This window comes from Trichomycterus rosablanca, chromosome 18, assembly GCF_030014385.1.
Source record: "Trichomycterus rosablanca isolate fTriRos1 chromosome 18, fTriRos1.hap1, whole genome shotgun sequence".
NCBI classification, from domain to species: Eukaryota; Metazoa; Chordata; class Actinopteri; order Siluriformes; family Trichomycteridae; genus Trichomycterus; species Trichomycterus rosablanca.
Window position 1 is genome coordinate 20,335,542 of NC_086005.1, and position 21,846 is coordinate 20,357,387.

At 40.6% G+C, this 21,846-nt stretch overlaps 1 protein-coding gene across 1 annotated transcript in view; it reads right to left on the minus strand.

Moving 5' to 3' along the window:
- Positions 1–21,846, minus strand: part of LOC134332931 (3',5'-cyclic-AMP phosphodiesterase 4D-like) — a 214,805-nt gene that overhangs the window by 2,114 nt on the left and 190,845 nt on the right. Inside the window, exons 15-16 of the mRNA XM_063014765.1 lie at positions 21,414–21,820; positions 20,896–20,995 (exon numbers count right to left, since the gene is read on the minus strand). Coding sequence (XP_062870835.1) covers positions 20,896–20,995; positions 21,414–21,820 — 507 coding nt within the window. The remainder of the gene's footprint in view (positions 1–20,895; positions 20,996–21,413; positions 21,821–21,846) is intronic.

Genomic DNA, 21,846 nt, shown 5'->3' on the forward strand with positions numbered 1-21,846 from the left:
TTAGCGTCCTTCTCTGACATTGTAATGACTTCCTTATGTACCCTTATTGCAAAAATAAGACTAATCACTATAACTACTTAAAACTATTTCAATTACCACTCCTTTATTTCCCTAAGCAACCGATGTGACACAATCAATAAAACCTAAAATGAATTTGCCAACTCCAAAGGTGACAACCATCCACAACACTAAGCATCTCCTATTATAATAACCAAACACCCAAAGAATCTATCAAATTGTAAGCAAAAGCTCACTCAATTAATCCCCCAAATAAAAGAAAGTCCTATCCCATATGAAACTCAAACTCACACACTCCCACAAGGGACCAACTATCATCAAATAAAGTCCAATTCGCATATTCATTCACCTTAAACCAACAAATAGTCTCAATATCAAACCCCAACACAGCTTAGATCAGAAATCATGCACAGACAATAAAACTCACATTAGCCATCAAAGTTTAGTATATTCCTATAGACGATCAGTCTGTTGCCAAGCCTTTTCTCTCTAAAACTATATCATATAGTGTAAACAAATACACATACTCTTGTATACCCAAATAGATGAATAATAATCATAAAATACACTTAAAATGCAGGTATTGGATAGCAGAGTTTGTGATAATAAACAGGAACACTGGCCTGATTAGATGAATGATGTCATCACACTTCAGTCCTTATTGAACAGCAGCACCTCCACTCCGCGCTGCGCACACAAGGGGAGAATCACCCCTCCTTCTCCTCTGCTCACAGAAACCCACTTTGTAGTCGTCTCATATGAACACACAGGAATCAGAAGACAGGGCAAAGTTTATAAAGTCTTTTACTAAACAGCACTCTATTAATTCACAACTTTGCTCAGGTTTTTTTCCTTCACTTCAACAAACTTTTATACACATGCAAGCATTTGCAGTCAGGCTAAACATTACACCTACAAAGGTTAGGCACGTCAACTACACACACACACATACATTAATGTACATGGACCTACTTAGTTCAGTTCCTTCAGTTCCTCTGACTACTTTTCAGTCCTTAAATCCTTACATATTCCTTATTTCTGTTTACATTAAACTCCTTTATATTGTCTATTCCTTAAACTCCTTTTAATAAATTTTTACGTCCTCGGATCTCTGCAAATCTGAATTACATGCATTCTATTCTTCTGCTATCTTAACTATTTGCTATCTGCTCCTCATCCTTCAAACCTCCTGAGGCTGGCTCTCCAATGTCTGTGGTGTCAAAAACTCAACTTCAAACATACTTTATCTTAAAACCACACCACAGCCAGCAGCAGCAAAAATCACATAGATTCATGGCATATTACACACACTCACACATAACTTTACAATTTATTGGTTTACTTATCCTAATTCTTCATAAAAGTGGACTTAGGGGTCTTTTTTTCTCCTTTTTTTTTTAAAAGCCTGCCCTTACCACACTTCGCATCATCTGGTTTCCATCATTACTCACATTACACTCAACCTCACACTAGACGACACCCTCCAATCACTATGATTGACAGGTCTCCATACCATTTGATTTCCTTACTCCCTAGGCCAAAAACTCCCCCTAAACGTGGGATACTGTCTCTCTCTCCCATACGCACATAGAAGCAGCACCTCTGACGTCACCTTACACAGCTCTCTAAGTCTGGGCAGCCCCCACTTTTTCTCCCCCTCTCACACACACACACAAAGGGATCAGGGAGCAAAAAACAGGACTTTGTTACTTATAAGAATTCAATGCAACTTAGCTGTCAGCACTTCATCTAAACACTAAGCCATGATTCACACTATACTTCTCACCTTAATACTATATCCATTCTTTAAAAATCTTTCTTGGGAGTTTATTGCTTACATTTCAAATGTCCTCATCATTTCTGAGGCTCATAAATTTTTAATTAATTAACCTCCCAAAGAAAGCTCATTAATTATCATTAATTACTTAATTAGCATTAAGCTGTCCTCTTGAAGAAGCTTATTATTTTTACTTATTAATTATTACTCAATAAAAATCAAACAAAAGTCTTCTTCAAGGGCTCATTTTATTTCTAACTAAATATCCTATTGACCACTACAGCAATCTATTACAATAATCACCCACTGACAATTAAGACAGGCGCCACACATTACACATATGCACACATACTTCTGTATCTCTCTCATGCAAAGGGGCTTCTCTCATGGGAGCTCTCTCCTGCACACACACACCCCAACCTAAAGCTCTGCCTCTCAAACAAACACAAACACACACACAGAATCCAAAGAGCCCAGCTCTTTGCACGCACACACATAGTCTTAGACACACAAACTCAATCCTAACACACACAAATATACATTACATAGAGCACACACACATAGACTTAACGCCCTTATGCACTCACTTTTTCCTGCTCTTCCATCTGACATACACACACACACACTTAGAGCTCTCACATACATTCCTAAAAACATTTAATGCTGCAAAGTCGACTAATTCATATTTTCCTTAATGCATGCTTCTTCCTTTACTCTCATTTAATCTTCTTAATTCTTTTTAACTCTTTTTTCCTTAAAACACTTCACTTTCCTCTTATTTACCTTTGTATTCTCTATTCTTTTCTGTTTCCTTTTAACCTTAAATTTCTCTTAATCCTTAACTTTAATTAAGTAGCACCTTATTAATTGCTAACGAGAGAGGATAATTGCTCATGTCTTACAGTCAACAAAGTTAATAGGCCTATACTAAGTCACTCGCATGGCGCTAATTAACACTCTTACTCGTTAATAATCAAGGCTATTCCACATACTTCAACTTTTTTTTTCCCTACTTAAACTTTTTCCTTTTCCATCCCATATTGTCTCTATTTTCACTTTACCCCCCTATTGTGATGTCCATATCACAATAAACCTTGAATTTGGACGGAGCATCATTCCACCGTCCACACCTCACAGTACACACAAGAACGTTGCAGTGCAGCCAAACACCACAGATTACAACACACAGGCTCACGCCCTATCATCATAAAAAATAGAACGCTCACCTGATGTCGTTCTGACAGTGTAGCAGCTACATCAGCATCCCATCCTCGTCGCCATCTGAGGTGTCTTTGTCTTAACGATGAGGTGCCGATTGTGAAATGACGACTCCGTTGACACAGTTTATTTGCAATTAAGAAGTTTATTACAGAATAATAGCAGTGTCGCTCGGACAGCCTGGCTTTGTCCGGAGAGAGCTTGTGTTCGGATCTGCTGCTCTCTGACTCCAATGAAATTTGCTTCTCCTTAAATACTTGAATATCCATACAAAAAACATATGGAATGTATCGGGTGTGTCATTTTCTTAAAACTCAGTAGAGGTTCCCACAGTCCTACTGACAGTTAGGGCCTCTGTGTGATTAATATATTTTCTATAGAATAACAGAAATGTATGCATTTAAAATGGATCCCAGATGTGGGATTGCAACCGAATACACCCCGGCCTCCTTATGGAATGTAGAGGTCTCATGAGAGGCATCCCAGAAGTGTGGGAAACACTTCTACACAATAACCTATATATGAGATTGTTTTAAAAGGAATATTAAAAAGAGATATCTGACCAAATTATTTTATACGAACCTTCCAGACACCTCAGTAGCATAGCCCACATTTTGTGATGTCCCAAAAGTGCGTCACGTGGGCTGACACACTGGCTTACTTCCCAGAAAGACATAAAGTATGCTTGTATAATACCAGCAGAAATCCTGACCGGACCAAACCCTGCATCATGGTCTCAAGAGTAAAGCTGTTTTCCCTATAGAAGATCAGGATGGGGAACATCCCGTCCAGGGTGTGTAAATGCATTGCGTCCTTTCGATTCCAGAAAAAAACTGGACCCACTGTGACCCTGACCAGTGGTTTTAATCTTTGCCTTAAAAATTTCCTCTAAATGTAAGTTTCTTTATTAGGATTTTACCGTCATGTTTTACACTTTGGTTACATTCATGACAGGAACGGTAGTTACTCATTACACAAGGTCCATCAGTTCACAAGGTTATATCAAACAGTCATGGACAATTTAGTGTCTCCAGTTGACCTCACTTGCATGTCTTTGGACTGTGGGAGGAAAGCGGAGCTCCCGGAGTAAACCCATGCAGACATGGGGAGAACATGCAAACTCCACACTGAAAGGACCCATTTAGCCACTGTGCCACCCCCTCTAAATGTAAGTAAATGCACTTGTAGTCGTGCCCTTTCTCTGGGGGTGTTTTTGCCTTGCGCCCCATGTTTCCATGTGCTCCCAAACCCAGCACAACTCTGACCAGAATAAGGGTTAGTGCCAATAAATAAAGAATACCTTTGTGCTTTTGTGACCGCCAAATTTTTTTGACATTCAGAGGGGCGGCACAGTGGCTAAGTGTGTAGCACTGTCACCTCACAGCAAGAAGGTCCTGGGTTCTATCCTCAGGTGGGGTGGTCCGGGTCCTTTCTGTGTGGAGTTTGCATATTCTCCCCGTGTCCGTGTGGGTTTCCTCCCGGAGCTCCGGTTTCCTTCCACAGTCCAAAAACATGCAAGTGAGGTTGATTGGATATACAAAATTGTCCATGACTGTTTGATATAACCTTGTGAACTGATGGACCCTGTGTAATGAGTAGCTACTGTACCTGTCATGAATGTAACCAAAGTGGAAAACATGACGTTAAAATCCTAATAAACAAACCACAGAAAAGTACATGCAATGTCACTGGTCCACCGGCAGATGTCACAGTTTAAAAGTTTACATTCTCATTGTACTTCATCGATTTTGCAGCATCTACTGGTCAACCAGTGGGATTGTATCACAATCACTGTAAGTGTAGTATGTAAGAGGACCCGTTTTCAATGTTTACCAAAAGAAAAATGATGCTATTTAATATTATCTTAAGCCCAGACTTTTGGTCTTTGGCTCATTTTGTGTGAAGAACATGTAAAATAACACGTTTTTAATGAGTTCACACTGTACCCCCCCCACACACACATTTATATTACACATGTGGTGTAATATAAAAATAAAAGTGTGTCCCTTTACTCTGTCCTATTACAACATGTCCTGGGCGGCATGGTGGCTTAGTGGGTAGCACTGTCGCCTCACAGCAAGAAGGTCCTGGGTTCGAACCCCAGGTGGGGCGGTCCGGGTCCTTTCTGTGTGGAGTTTGCATGTTCTCCCCGTGTCTGCGTGGGTTTACTCCGGGTGCTCCGGTTTCCTCCCACAGTCCAAAGACTGATATAAACTTGTGAATTGATGAACCTTGTGTAATGAATAACTATCGTTCCTGTCATGAATGTAACCAAAAGTGTAAAAACATGATGTTGAAATCCTAATAAACAAACAAACAAACATGTTCTGCTGTGAGTGTGTGTGTGTGTGTGTCTGTGTGTGAGAGCGACAGACAGACAGAGTGCCAGACAGAGAGAGAGGCAGACAGGCAGAGAGACAGAGAGAGAAACTGCTGTATGCAGATGATCTGGTCCTGCTGTCCCCCCAGCTCAGGGTCTTCAGCACAAACTGGACCTGCTGCAGCAGTACTGTCAGACCTGGGCCCTGACAGTCAACCTCAAAAAGACTAAAATTATTACCTTTCAGAAGAGAGCCAGATCTCAGGGAACCAAACACACATTTAAATTAGGACATCATAAAATTGAGCACTCCAAAAACTATACCACAACTTGGCAGTGGATGAACTGAGAGAAAAGGCACACAGAGCTTTCTATGCCATAAAAAAAAAAAACTTTTATAGAAATCCCAATCAAATTTTGGCTCAAAATATTTGACGCAATAATTGAACCAATTGCTCTGTATGGCAGTAAACTGTGGGACCGCTTACACACCAACAATTTAACAAATGGGAACTACATCCAATTGCACACAGAATTTTGTAAAACAATAATAAAGGTGCACAGACACCAGACATCCCAAGTCTCCGGGAAGTTCTGGAAGTCTCCCGCATATACATAGCGGCTCTTGTTCTGCCTGTCACTACACACACTCGCTTAGACTAGTACCAGTCAGGTGAAATTGGATAATCTTCCACGGCACACCTGATGATTTCTCACGGCACACTAATGTGCCGCGGCCCAGTGGTTGGGAAACACTGATCTAGTGCACTATGTAGGGAACATAAATCCGTGATCTGATATACTATCTAGTGCACTGTGTAGGAACCACAAACCAATTGTCTAATTCACTATCTAGTGCACTACAAAGGGAACATAAATCCGTTATCTGATATACAATTTAGTGCACTATGTAGGGAACCTAAATCCGTTAATTAATTCGCTACCTAAAGCATTATGTAAGAAACATAAGTCTATTATCTAGTACACTATCTAGTGCACTAAGTAAGGAACATAAATTATTTTCTAATATACAATCTAGTGCACTATGTAGGGAACATTAATCTATTATCTTTCACACTATCTAGTGCACTATGTAGTACACATTAATGTGTTTGTGACACGAACAGGTAGCTTAGTAGCTCAGTTAGCAGGTCCTAAAAGTTCTGTTATCACCCATATCCTTTGGTGTGTGCGAGTTTTTGCAACTTGGGATGTCTGAAACACACCACCAATAATGTGTGCAGGGCAGAATTAAGCCGATACCCACTTATTATTAATATACAAAAAGGGGCAATAACATTTTGGAATCATCTAAAAGAGAGCGACCCACAATCGTATCATTACAAAGCTCTGCAATACCAAGAGCTGAGCAAAGATACCAGTCCCCTCATCCAGCTGGTCCTGAGTCACTGCACCAACACACCACTAACACAAACTAACACTATTAAGACTCAAGACCAGAACCTAATCAAATTACATAGCAATTAAAGATAAACTATTTGGCCTATTGAGAAACACAAACTAAACTCCAAAGTAAACTACAATGTTATTTGGCTCTAAATAGACAGTATAGTGTGGCAGATTATCTCAGCACTATAACTGATCCAAAACTCGGAAACACCTTGACAAGGTACAGACTCAGCAAACACAGCCTGGCCATAGAGACGGGACGACACAGACACTCTGGATGCCCAGAGAGGAGAGAGTGTGTCAAAATTGCTCTTCAAACTAAATAGAGACAGAGCTGCACCTCCTCACTGAATGTACAAAATACACACAAATTCGAAACCAATTTTTTTACCAAAATCAACAAAATTATCCCCAATTTTAATTCGCTCTCAAACCCTGACAAGCTTGCCCTACCTACTGGGGGGGCACAGAATACTTACACACCTGTCACCAGGTGAGGGACAGTGAGTGACTATATACTGTACATCATACACACATACACACACCCCATCACATACACACACACTTACAAATACTTTTTTCACACATACATATACATACTTTCCATATACAGGTCCTTCTCAAAAAATTAGCATATTGTGATAAAGTTCATTATTTTCCATAATGTAATGATAAAAATTAAACTTTCATATATTTTAGATTCATTGCACACCAACTGAAATATTTCAGGTCTTTTATTGTTTTAATACTGATGATTTTGGCATACAGCTCATGAAAACCCAAAATTCCTATCTCAAAAAATTAGCATATCATGAAAAGGTTCTCTAAACGAGCTATTAACCTAATCATCTGAATCAACGAATTAACTCTAAACACCTGCAAAAGATTCCTGAGGCTTTTAAAAACTCCCAGCCTGGTTCATTACTCAAAACTGCAATCATGGGTAAGACTGCCGACCTGACTGCTGTCCAGAAGGCCATCATTGACACCCTCAAGCAAGAGGGTAAGACACAGAAAGAAATTTCTGAACGAATAGGCTGTTCCCAGAGTGCTGTATCAAGGCACCTCAGTGGGAAGTCTGTGGGAAGGAAAAAGTGTGGCAGAAAACGCTGCACAACGAGAAGAGGTGACCGGACCCTGAGGAAGATTGTGGAGAAGGGCCGATTCCAGACCTTGGGGGACCTGCGGAAGCAGTGGACTGAGTCTGGAGTAGAAACATCCAGAGCCACCGTGCACAGGCGTGTGCAGGAAATGGGCTACAGGTGCCGCATTCCCCAGGTCAAGCCACTTTTGAACCAGAAACAGCAGCACTGGACTGTTGCTCAGTGGTCCAAAGTACTGTTTTCGGATGAAAGCAAATTTTGCATGTCATTCGGAAATCAAGGTGCCAGAGTCTGGAGGAAGACTGGGGAGAAGGAAATGCCAAAATGCCTGAAGTCCAGTGTCAAGTACCCACAGTCAGTGATGGTCTGGGGTGCCAGGTCAGCTGCTGGTGTTGGTCCACTGTGTTTTATCAAGGGCAGGGTCAATGCAGCTAGCTATCGGGAGATTTTGGAGCATTTCATGCTTCCATCTGCTGAAAAGCTTTATGGAGATGAAGATTTCATTTTTCAGCACGACCTGGCACCTGCTCACAGTGCCAAAACCACTGGTGAATGGTTTACTGACCATGGTATTACTGTGCTCAATTGGCCTGCCAACTCTCCTGACCTGAACCCCATAGAGAATCTGTGGGATATTGTGAAGAGAAAGTTGAGAGACACAAGACCCAACACTCTGGATGAGCTTAAGGCCGCTATCGAAGCATCCTGGGCCTCCATAACACCTCAGCAGTGCCACAGGCTGATTGCCTCCATGCCACGCCGCATTGAAGCAGTCATTTCTGCAAAAGGATTCCCGACCAAGTATTGAGTGCATAACTGAACATAATTATTTGAAGGTTGACTTTTTTTGTATTAAAAACACTTTTCTTTTATTGGTCGGATGAAATATGCTAATTTTTTGAGATAGGAATTTTGGGTTTTCATGAGCTGTATGACAAAATCATCAGTATTAAAACAATAAAAGACCTGAAATATTTCAGTTGGTGTGCAATGAATCTAAAATATATGAAAGTTTAATTTTTATCATTACATTATGGAAAATAATGAACTTTATCACAATATGCTAATTTTTTTAGAAGGACCTGTACTTGTTGTTCTAATTTGTTTCTGTTATTTTTTAAGGCTAATTACTAATGTTATTGAACATTCTTTAAATTAATATAAATGTTTATGTATGCAATTATTGTTTTCATTTATTATCCAGTTTGTAAAGAAGCTTTGGCAATACAAATGTGAATATTTATCATGCTAATGAAGCACTTTTAAATTGAATGAATTGAATGAGAGAAACAGACAGACAGGCAGAGACAGACAGAGAGAGAGACAGACATACAGAGAGACATACTGATACAGAGAGAGAGAGAGACAGACATACAGGGAGGCATACTGATACAGACAGAGAGAGAAACAGACATACAGGCAGAGACAGAGAGAGAGAGAGAGAGATACAGAGAGACATACTGATACAGACAGAGAGAGGAACAGACAGACAGGCAGAGACAGTCAGAGAGAGAAACAGACATACAGAGAGACATACTGATACAGACAGAGACAGGCAGAAAGAGAAAGACAGACAGAGAGAGAGACAGACATACGGAGAGACATACTGATAAAGACAGAGAGAGAAACAGACAGGCAGAGGCAGACACAGAGAGAGAGACAGACATACAGAGACAGACAGAGAGACAGACAGACACAATATACATGCATCAAATGAATGTATGCAACACACACAGTAAAGCTGACCCTCACGTGTTGTATAAACAGGTGAGCATAAATAGACTGTGTTCAATGGGACTGATGTGTAGACTGATACAGATACTGTATCTGTTCAGACTGGTGTTTCTTACACTGACTGACAAATGTTTTACATTTCTTAAAGTTGTTTCATTTCGATTTGTTCAAAGTAAACACGTTTTTCCAGCTTTATTTTGATAGTGATTTTTCCTTTCTTGTATTTTATCACAACAAACGGATAGCACTGTTATAAATGTAATCCAACGTAGGTAAATAGTAAATGTTAACCAAATATGCTGTCTTTATTGCTTGTAAACATCTTATAGTAAACATCTGATATTTTGTATATTAAATAAGTTATGCCAACGGTAGCTCAGTACTTAATCCTCTGAGCTACTGCTTATTTATTTATTTATTTATTTATTTAACTTTAATGTTAAATGCAAATGTTAATGTAGCAATTACACTATTAAATATGCAGATGTAAATTGAAACCACCTCCTTGTTTCTACACACACTGTCCATGTTATCAGCTCCACCTACCATATAGCACTTTGTAGCTCTACAATTATTGACTGTTGTCCTTCTCTACATACATTTTTAGCCTCCTGTCATGCTGTTCTTCAATGGTCAGGACCACCACAGAGCAGGTATTATTTGGGTAGTGGATCATTCTCAGCACTGCACTGACGCTGACATGGTGGTGGTGTGTTAGTGTGTGTTGTGCTGGTATGAGTGGATCAGACACAGCAGCGCTAATGGAGTTTTTAAACACCTCTGAGAATAGTCCACCAACCAAAAATATCCAGCGTCCTGTGACCACTGATGAAGGTCTAGAACAGAGGTCACTAACAGGCGGACCGCGGTCCGGGTCCGGACCCAGAAGCTGTCCCATACGGACCCGGACCTACAGCCAAAACAGAAAGTTATGATTTGAAACCTGACGTAGCGCTTCTATTTTAACCGGCGCAGCTTCTGTACCATTTACGGTAGCGGTTTAGTGGATGAGAAAACGCACAGACACCAGAGATCACGTGACACCACTCAGCCAATCAAGTCTGTGCATTCCAGTCGGTAAACACTAGTGATGGGAATTTCGGCTCCTTTTAGAGAGCCGGTTCTTTTTGCTCGGCTCACTAAAAAGAGCCGGCTCTTTCGGCTCCCAAGTGGCTCCTTAGATTTTTTTGTTGCTTAAATTAATTAATTACCAAATTACATGTAAAATGAATTACTAATGTAAAAAAACATTGTATCAAATGTTTATTATTTAAATTGCTTTATCTATATACTCAACATGGAACAGAGTGCTCCATCAATAAATTTTAAAATACAAAAACAAAGACCCATCTCAATTGGACAAAAAGATCTGATTGTTTATATTATTTGCAAATTTGCATCTAGAGTCGGGCGGCACGGTGGCTAAGTGGGTAGCACCTCACAACAAGAAGGTCCTGGGTTCAATCCCCAGGTGAAGAGCCCGGGTCCTTTCTGTGTGGAGTTTGCATGTCTTTCCCATGTCCACGTGGGTTTCCTCCGGGCGCTCCGGTTTCCTCCCACAGTCCAAAGACATGCAAGTGAGGTGAATGTTCCTGTCATGAATGTAACCAAAGTGTAAAACGTGACGTTAAAATCCTAATAAACAAAACAAAATAAACAAGCATCTAGAGTGAAACAACATTAACGAAGCATCACTCAACAAAATATAAATGAGAAACAAAAAGAAAAATCAGCATCCAGGTGACAGTATTTGTAAGTGTTTAGTGAAGATTAGCATTCAGAAAAAACAAGGAGCTCATCTTTGAGGGGTTGATCCTGTTTCTCCTTTCTGTTATGATCTGCCCTGTTTTGGAAAAGATTCTCTCTGATTCTCCCCCCTGCTCAGTGTAAAAACACAAACGCCACCACGTATCTTGACCAATCACTTGCGGTTTTGACAGAAAAAACCCCCCGAAAAAAACCGAATCGGCTCCCAATCAGGAGCCGGATCCCGTCGTTCACTTTAAAGAGCCGGCTCTTAGAGCCGGATCGTTCGCGACCGACCCATCACTAGTAAACACTGCAACTCTACAGATGAGAGAGTTAGAGGCGAGTTACATGTGAAAAGACGGTGGAAAGAAAAAGAAAGATAGCGAACGTAGAACAAACGAAGGGAAAGATACAGACGACCGTGCCGGAGAAAGTTGAGAAAAGACGAGTGAGACAGGAGACAAATGACGCTCTCCAAAAAAGAAACGTGTACAGCGAAAATACAGCATTTAATCCGTGATGGAGAGACTCATCTCTGTTCTTACTTCCCACTGGAGCACAATTTATTTTTATTTTCTCCTAATTTGATAAGAGAAAGGTTTGATAAGGTGGGGTGGTCCGGGTCCTCTCTGTGTGGAGTTTGCATGTTCTCCCCGTGTCTGCATGGGTTTCCTTCGGTGCTCCGGTTTCCTCCCACAGTACAAAGACGTGCAAGTGAGGTGAATTGGAGACACTGAATTGTCCATGACTGTGTTGGATATAAACTTGTGAACTGATGAGTCTTGTGTAATGAATAACTACCGTTCCTATCATGAATGTAACCAAAGTGTAAAACATGACGTTATAATCCTAATAAACAAACAGACATTTGATTTGACAGTCATTGATTACATGCAGATGTTGATACAACTACTAGGCTACTTATATATAATATATATCAATATATATATTATATATTATGCAATGATAGCTCAGTGGTTAAGGTACTGGACTAATAAACAGAAGGTTGCCGGTTCAAGCCCCACCACCACCAAGTTGCCACTGTTGGGTCCCTGAGTAAGACCCTTAACCCTCAGTTGCTCATTGTGCAAGTCGCTTTGGATAAAAGTGTCCGCTAAATGATATATATATATATATATATACTGTATATATAGTTAAACATTCCGGACCTTTGTTTCAAGAAATTTTCTCTAACTGGACCTCTTCAAATTTTAGTTGAATACCCCTGGTCTAGAAGATGACCAACTCAAACAGCAGTAATAGATAAGTGAACGTCTCTGACTTTACATCTACAGGGAGGGGCGGCACGGTGGCTAAGTGGGTAGCACTGTCGCCTCACAGCAAGAAGGTCCTGGGTTCTATCCCCAGGCGGGGCGGTCCGGGTCCTTTCTGTGTGGAGTTTGCATGTTCTCCCCGTGTCCGCGTGGGTTTTCTCCGGGTGCTCCGGTTTCCTCCCACAGTCCAAAAACATGCAACTGAGGTGAATTGAAGACACTAAATTGTGAAGCGATTAATCTTGTGTGAAGATAAACTACCGTTCCTGTCATGAATGTAACCAAAAGTGTAAAACATGACGTTAAAATCCTAACAAACAAACAAACATCTACAAGGTGGACCAACTGGTAGGAGTATCTATCAGAGTGGACAGCACAACACACACTAACACACCACCACCATGTCAGTGAGACTGCTGAGAATGATCCACCACCTCAATAATACCTGCTCTGTGGGGGTCCTGACCATTGAAGAACAGGGTGAAAGCAGGTTAAAAAAGTATGTAGAGAAACAGATGGACTACAGTTAATAATTGTAGAACTACAAAGTGCTTCTATATGGTAAGTGGAGCTGATAAAATGAACAGTGTGTGTAGAAAGAAGGGGGTGGTTTTTATGTTATGGCTTATGGTGTATCGTCAAAACACACGTAACCATAGCAACCAAATGAGGGACTAGAAAATTTTCCAAATATAAAAAAGGGCAGTAAGTTTACTATTTTCATCTTAGTCATAACAAACGTAACATTCATTTATTTTAAACCAAATGGAAGTAGGCGAGATTCATCAGGCGGAGGAAGCAGGACCTGTATTGTGGCGTTCTTCGAATGCACCTGTCTGCAGGAGCGTTTGTTGAGCGTCGTTCCTAGCGTTCTATCTCACATTGTACTTTGTTTTACCTCGTTTATTATATGTTTACATGTTAGTTCAAAGGTGCATAATACGTATGCGGTGTCAAGAAGACGTTTGGACTTTAATAAGCAGTAGTTTTGATACATTTGTTGCTGCACAAGCGTTTGTTTGGACAACACGTGTTGGATTGTTTGGCTCAGTTTGAGTTTTGCCTTCATGGGCTTCACCGTGTTTGGAACCTCACTTCAACAACCAGGCTACAAAGTTTGGATAAGGAGTCTCTAAACGACAGCAAAACCACACTGGTAAGTTTAAAATGAATAAAATATTCAACAACAAACGTTAAATATCAATGAAAGGTGTTTAAGTCGACGGTGTTTTGATAACATTGAGATTTAAACCTGTGCAGCGTTTGTGTGAACTGCAAACAAACAAACAAATGATGTTACTTAAGTTCAACTTTTCTGTTGTCTAGTGTAGAATAATCGAATATTGTATCGAATTATTTTAATTTACACAAGTTTCGAGTTTGTTTGGGAGTAAATTACACCCTTCTTTAGATATGTGACCTACATAAGGTGTATATCTGGCCTGTGCCCAGTGTTTTAGTATGTTTTAATTAGATAACTGAATTGTATTTTCCTCAGATCCTTTTGAGAACCCCACAGTTATAAATAATCATCAATTTGTCTTGAATTACAAGAGTTCAAGTATGACATATGGATTTAGACATATAGGTATTACAAGGGTTCAAGTATGACATGGTCTCTGACCCCTGTTTGTATGCTTTGATATGGATTTATACATAGGCTTCATACAGGTATTACAAGGGTTCAAGTATGACATGGTCTCTGATCCCTGTTTGTATGCTTTGATATGGATTTCTACATAGGCTTCATACAGGTATTACAAGGGTTCAAGTATGACATGGCCACTGATCCCTGTTTGTATGCTTTGTTATGGATTTCTTCATAGACTTCATACAAGGGTTCAAGTATGGCATGGTCTCTGATCCCTGTTTGTATACTTTACATATGGATTTATACATAGGCTTCATACAGGTATTACAAGGGTTCAAGTATGACATGGTCTCTGATCCCTGTTTGTATGCTTTGATATGAATTTCTACATAGGCTTCATACAGGTATTACAAGGGTTCAAGTATGACATGGCCTCTGATCCCTGTTTGTATACTTTGATATGGATTTCTACATAGGCTTCATACAGGTATTACTAGGGTTCAAGTATGACATGGCCTCTGATCTCTGTTTGTATACTTTGATATGGATTTCTACATAGGCTTCATACAGGTATTACAAGGGTTAAACTATGACATGGCCTCTGATCCCTGTTTGTATACTTTGATATGGATTTCTACATAGGCTTCATACAGGTAGTCTACTCTGTTTCGAGCAGTGGTGGCACCGCAGGTTGTTTGGGGGTAATTTACACTTGCTGTTTTACTATAACACTGTTGCCATGCTGTAATGCTTAAATGCTCATAGAAGCTGTGCTGGTGTGCAAATATATGGTTGTAGTTGTACAATTACTGACTGTAGTCCATTTGTTTCTCTGCATGCTTTGTTAGCCCCCTTTCATGCTGTTCTTTAATGGTCAGGGCTCTCCCAGGACCACTACAGAGTAGGTAATATTTAGGTGGTGGATCATTCTCAGCACTGCGGTGACACTGACATGGTGGTGGTGTGTTAGTGTGTGTTGTGCTGGTATGAGTGGATCAGACACAGCAGCGCTGCTGGAGTTTTGAATACCGCATCCACTTACTGTCTACTCTATTAGACACTCCTACCTAGTTGGTCCACCTTGTAGATGTAAAGAGACGATCGCTCATCTATTGCTGCTGTTAGAGTTGGTCTTCTAGATCTTTATCAGTGGTCATAGGGGCACCCACAGGGTGCTGTTGGTTGGTTATTTTTGGTTGGTGGACTACCCTCAGTCCAGCAGTGACAGTGAGGTGTTTAAAAACTCTTATCCACTCATACCAGCACAACACACACTAACACACCACCACCATGTCAGTGTCACTGCAGTGCTGAGAATGACCCACCACCCAAATAATACCTACTCTGTGATGGTCATCAATATTGTCTATATTTAACGTGACTGGATATTTCTACTTTGTACTGTATTATTTTTGACTGTTGTGTCTCGGTTACACCAGCAGATGGCAGTGTTTCTGCTGTAAGCAGTGTGGCGCAGGTTCTTACTGGAAACACGTGACCTTATACTGGAACGAGTTGATTCTTTAACATCACTGCACATAGACGCCAGATTTATAAAAATCACTGTTAAATTCACAAATGCACATAACTGACACGAAGACAGAATCAACCCATGCTTTTTATTTTAATTGTTGCATATAAAAAAAATAATAATAAATAAATGGTGCATTTTGAACTAAGTGGAACAGATTCTACAGTTCTGTCAAATGACAAAATAGCCATTAACGTGTAAAAAGTTTAAGGACATTGAAATATGTAATCAAATAAATCAAAACTTAGTGCCAGTTTATGTATCCCTTTAATGACACTGAAAAATACAAGTAATAATATTACTACTACTAATAATAATAATAATAATAATAGCCTTGACTGGCTTTGGTCCAGGGCTGCTAATCTACAGTATGTGTGTCAGAAAAAAGGCTCTCGACATACAAACTCTATAAAGATCTGCTTAGTGCAAGAGCACATCTACAAGGCTGGATGAGACGAAGGTAGCAGACAGCACCTGAACACATTTTGGAACAGCGTGTGTGTGTGTAAGTCTATTGCATTCGGGTGCATTGCTATAGGCATTCGAAGCCGGGCAATGAACAAAGAGCGTTCACATTTGTGCCAGTCTCGTCGCAATTGCAAAACTGCAGCAGCATACTCGTTACAACGTCCTAACTGTACAACGTAGCACTTATTACGTCCTGATACTCAGGGGTGAAGTTCCCAGTGTGCACTACAGCTTTCTAGACGAAAAAAAAAAAAGACAAATGAAAAGACACTGTTTGAAGTTAAGGCACAGCCCTGGGGCCAAACACCAGTGGCATCGTATTGTTTGGGTTCCCCTGGTTCTCCATAAACAAGCGTGACTTCTTTTGTTTTTTTTTTTTTTTTTGTTTGTTTTTTTTTACAGAATAGAATTATGTACATTGTGTTATATTTATAATAAACATTCTCTTAACAAGAGTATACCAAATACAGCAACACCATCGCCATAAGGGATGATAGATTAATAATTGGATATCATTTACATTACATTACAATATTTACAAGACAATAAATACATGTCTGTAAACAGAGACGAACACAAAATCCATAACAGGTAAGGTCATATGGTGAGGCAAAGAAAAATGGCACAAAACTTAAATAATCAAAATATTAAATGAAAGCAGTACAGATTCAAGTTTCGTTTAGAAAAGTTTGTTCTATGTACAGATTCTCACTACGTCTAAAAAAGTAACTTGCAAGTAACATGTGGCCTATGCTACAGTTCATGTTCTACAGTACTGCGTCTTATATACAGCAGCAGCAACAACCAAACCAATAAATAAAAACCACAAACGTATAAATATAGAGAAACGTAAAGCCGACCGGCTAAGTGCTGAGTGTAGTGCAAGAAGAGTGCGCGAGTGTGGGTTTGGCATGAGGAGCGAGAGTCAAGTTGTATTCTAGCCCTAAGAAAGCTCTCCCTCAGACTGCACCGGTGTGACGTCCCTATAGAAAGCACAACGCTCTAGTCAAACTAAATGCAGTATTTTATTTACATCATTCATGAAGGTCCGTGTACCTTTGGTTATTCGTTTTCACTTCAAAAACCAAAACTGAAAAACAAGAAAATGAGCCGTTTGTCGTTTCAAGATAAAAAAAGGCAGAAATTGAAAAACGGGTCGTATTTTAATTTTCTATCAGTTCAACCGGAGCTAAACTGACATGCATATATTTGCTTCATATAGACGGTGTAAATCAAGCACAAGTGTTGAGAAGACAGAGCAAAAAATAATAATGTGATGACGCATCCCCTGTTCTGACTTTTGTGTCTGCTGTACTTTTTCCCCTGCCCTTGTAATTCACACAAGAACTTTTTTTTTCTAAATATAAGGGCGATTCTAAAAAAAACGTCTCACAGTCATCACAAAATTGACATTTAATATATTTTTTTTACCGTATAGGACTCGCGTCTTAGGGCCACTTTAAAGAAAAATATTTTTTAAAGTTTCGATTTTGAGAATAAAGTCAAAATAATTACTGCATTAAAGTCAAAATAATTACTGCATTAAAGTCAAAATAATTACTGCATTAAAGTCAAAATAATTACTGCATTAAAGTCAAAATAATTACTGCATTAAAGTCAAAATAATTACGAGATTAAAGTCAAAATAATTACGAGATTAAAGTTAAAATAATTACGAGATTAAAGTCAAAATAATTACGAGATTAAAGTCAAAATAATTACGAGATCAAAGTCGAAATAATTACGAGATCAAAGTCGAAATAATTGCTAGATTAAAGTTGAAATAATTACGAGATTAAAGTCAAAATAATTACTAGATTAAAGTCGAAATAATCATGAGATTAAAGTCAAAATAATTATGAGATTAAAGTCGAAATAATTACGAGATTAAAGTCGAAATAATTGCTAGATAAAGGTCGAAATAAGTATGAGATTAAAGTCGAAATAATTGCTAGATTAAAGTCGAAATAAGTATGAGATTAAAGTCGAAATAATTAGTAGATTAAAGTCAAAATAATTACGAGATTAAAGTCAAAATAATTACTAGACCCAACCTTTTACAAATGTTTGTAGAAGCAGTCTGCATGCCTAGGTGCTTGGGTTTTATACACCTGGCCATGAAAGTGAATAATACACCTGAACTCAGTGATTTGGATGGGTGAGTGAATACCTTTGACAATATAGTGTACACATTAGCGCGTTATTTCCAGTTGAACTGATAAAAAAAATATTGATTTCAGAAAATTAAAATACGATCAGTTTTTAAATTTCTGCCTGTTTATTTCATTTTTGATCCTGAAATGAATAACGGCCCATTTTCCCGTTTTTCAACTCTGGGATTTGAAGTGAAAAACGAATGACCAAAGGTACACGGACCCATGAACAACATATTAGCGGTGCACGATGCCTGATCAATGTAATTGTAGATGGTTTTAGCTAGTCCTTTCATCTCAGCAGATTTCCCTTGAATGGAAAACTTGAGTATGTTCAGATACACGTTTATCTGATGCTCGAGTGCAGTGCAGAAGGCATATGTCATTCCGAAATGTACGGATCATGTGACTTGGAAAATGTCTCGTTGACTTCTAAATGTTCTAAAAGGTTTTAGATGAACCATGTGACCATGTGACAAACAGTCTAAACATTGTGTAACAGGAAACAAGTGTTTGATCTAATGGCCTCATTTACATTCCTCATGTTTCAGATTAGGGTTAATTAAAAAAAAAGAAAAAAGGAGGTTCAAACGATGTTGAATCGTCTTAACGAAAGCCCTGCAGCCAAATCCAAACATCCCATATCTGGAAATTCATTCAGAAGGCCCTCTGTAAAAGCTGATGAGCTGGCAGGTTTTCATCCCAAGCCAGCCTGAGCTACATCTGACTCTACTTGTTTTATCGGTTGCACCCGGTCTACTAAATCAGCTGGATCAAGTGAAGCCACTGCCGGCCTGGCTGGTATGAAAACCTGGCACCACACCAGCTTTTAGATGTGTATGTTGTATGTGCCACGTCATTGTCATCGCCTTGCGATGGTTGGCTGCACAGATGTTTAGCGTTCTCCAGTGCTCTCTGTCTTATGTCGCCTGTATCAGATTAGCGCCTGATAATGCAATCCATCTCTCGATGATGTCAATCCATCTTATGCCAAGTTCACACTACACGACTTTCTGATTTGTCGGGTCGCTGTACAGTTCACACTACACGACTGAATCTCTTGCACTCGGGAGTCTTTCAGTCGGTGTGTATTTCACACTACACGACTGATCGGTGATAGGGGGTTTCACACTACACGATCTATCACCAACTGGAATCACAGGCGAGCTTCTCTGATCTCCCAAACCACGTTTTTTTTGGTTTTTTTTTTTTTTTTACAAAAACACATGTGAGAAGTGACGAGGGGTTTAATGATACCACGTCCAAAAATGCACGTCAACAAGTAGCGAGAGATCAAAGTGTTTGTGCTCTGATGTGCAGCGTAAAATCAAAGAGAAAAAATAAATGAATCTGAGTGGATTTGGCAACACGAACAGTATGGATTGTTCTATTGTGAGTTGGAGGTTAATTAATATTTTTGCAATGCAGTGTTGGTGTTATGTTTTGTAGAGGATCAAGTCAGAAATACTGTAAAACGTGTGTGTGTGCCGGTGTATTCTGATGTAAACTATATTATCCCCCTGTCCCACCTGTTTACACTCCTCTCCTGCGTTTCCCCTCAGACCGTATCTTGCGTTCTCATTGGCTGTTCGACACAGCACTCATTGCCAGTCGGGCAACTGAGATCAGATATCTGACATGTTAGAAATCTCGATCTGGTCGCCGAGTGCTCGGCGAGCCGGTTGGATGGAGCTGTTGAGTAGTTCACACATAGCGATTGAGAGCCGAGTTTTGATCGCCGCGCGAACGCCGAGTTGCTCCCGAGCCGGCAAATCTAGCGCCGACCAGTCGCCGAGCGAAAATCAGGGCAAAAATCGTGTAGTGCGAATTAGGCATTAGTCCGATCCCCACTCTGATTGAGGAGAACGAAGCCCCTCCGACACGTGGGCAGAAGCCGTATGCATTTTGTCACCTACACTTTGACGAGTGCAATGCGGATCAGCACTGTGTACGGAGAGACACACCCTGACTCTCTTCCCGTCTCTGTGCAGGCGCCATCAATCAGCCAGCAAGCAGAGGTCGTAATTGCATTCCCTATCTGTCTTTTTAATGTCCCACCCCTATCTGAACAACAGGCCACTACATTACATTACATTACATACACTACATTACTACATTTTAGTAAGTTTTAGTTTAAGTGGTGTCCTTTTGAACACTTGTAACTCTCTCAGTTGTACCTGCTGATTTACTACATCTGGGATAAGAGGGAGGCTGTGATGGTTTAATCTGTGTAAATGAAAATACAAGAAACATTTTCCATTCAGGGTACCTGTGCATCGTGGCTGCAAAAATGCCACACTTCATGCCAAACTAGATGCCCATTACAAGCGCATACTTGCAAGTTACTCTTCACTAGATCTCGCTGCTGTTGGGGTTTCTGTAAGAAGACTAACGTCTATGCAAAAATGTACCGTACAAAACAAATCAGAGGCCGTGACGTGACGGCGCTGACCTGTTTGTGTGTCGAGTCAGGTTTCTTTAGGAAGACTTAAAATGTAGAAAAAGAAAGTTCTGTAAAAAAGCCAGAGAACACATTCCGATTCATTTACCGTCTGCCCCGGTGGCCGTGACTGACCGAGTGTCTGTACGCCGCAGTGGGTTTCGTCAGCGCTCCTAAGCATGCGTTTGACTTCCGGATCCTTTATGCAGCTGCCCACACAAAGGGCACGAAAGCACTTTCAAAGCCAGCCACACACGCACGTGTGCACATGCCAACCTCGGACGGGGGCAGAGGAGCACAGGCTCACGACAAAGGTAAACAACCCAAAGCAAAGAAAAAAAGGACTAAATGTTATTCCTGAGTGCAAAGAAACCACAATCTAGCAGAGTCCGTTTGCCCTGGAGTCTCTAGGAGAGAGCAGCGGCCGAGGCGGAGTGCAAGGTGCGCTTTGGAACTTTCCTCCATTATTACTTTTCCCTCTGTGTGTGCGTTTCACTGAGACATGCTTCACAGCGAGTCCCGCACCGCTACGTTCCAGCAGGCTCCTCATCCTCATCCTCCTCCTCATCCTCCTCCTCATCCTCCTCCTCTTCTACAGTGTTTGCATCACTGGAGGCTTCCTCACACGTATGACCGTCCTGCTCTGCCTCGTCTCCTTCCACCTTCTCGTCCAGCGGAATCTCGGTGCACTCCGAGTCCTGCGTGCACAGAGTTTTGGAGTCGCTGCAGCTGTTCTCCTCCTCCTCCTCCTCCTCCTCCTCCTCCTCAGGCTGGCTGCCGCTGTCCTTCTCTGTGTCCGTTTCGCCGTCCTCTTCCAGTGTGAGCTCAAACTGGAACTTGTCCGTGGCGTTCGTCGCAGCGGGTCGTCCACTCTCGTCTTTCTGCTCGGGCGCAGGGGACGGGCTCTGCGGAATGGTGCTCTGGTACCACTCTCTGTTGTCCTCCAGGGTGTCCAGGATGTCCTGGGCGTCCGGGTGAACTAGGTCGGCCCACGTCTCCCACAGAGGGTGGACAATGTAATCGATGAAGCCGACCTGCAACCAAATGGACAAAGACGGTG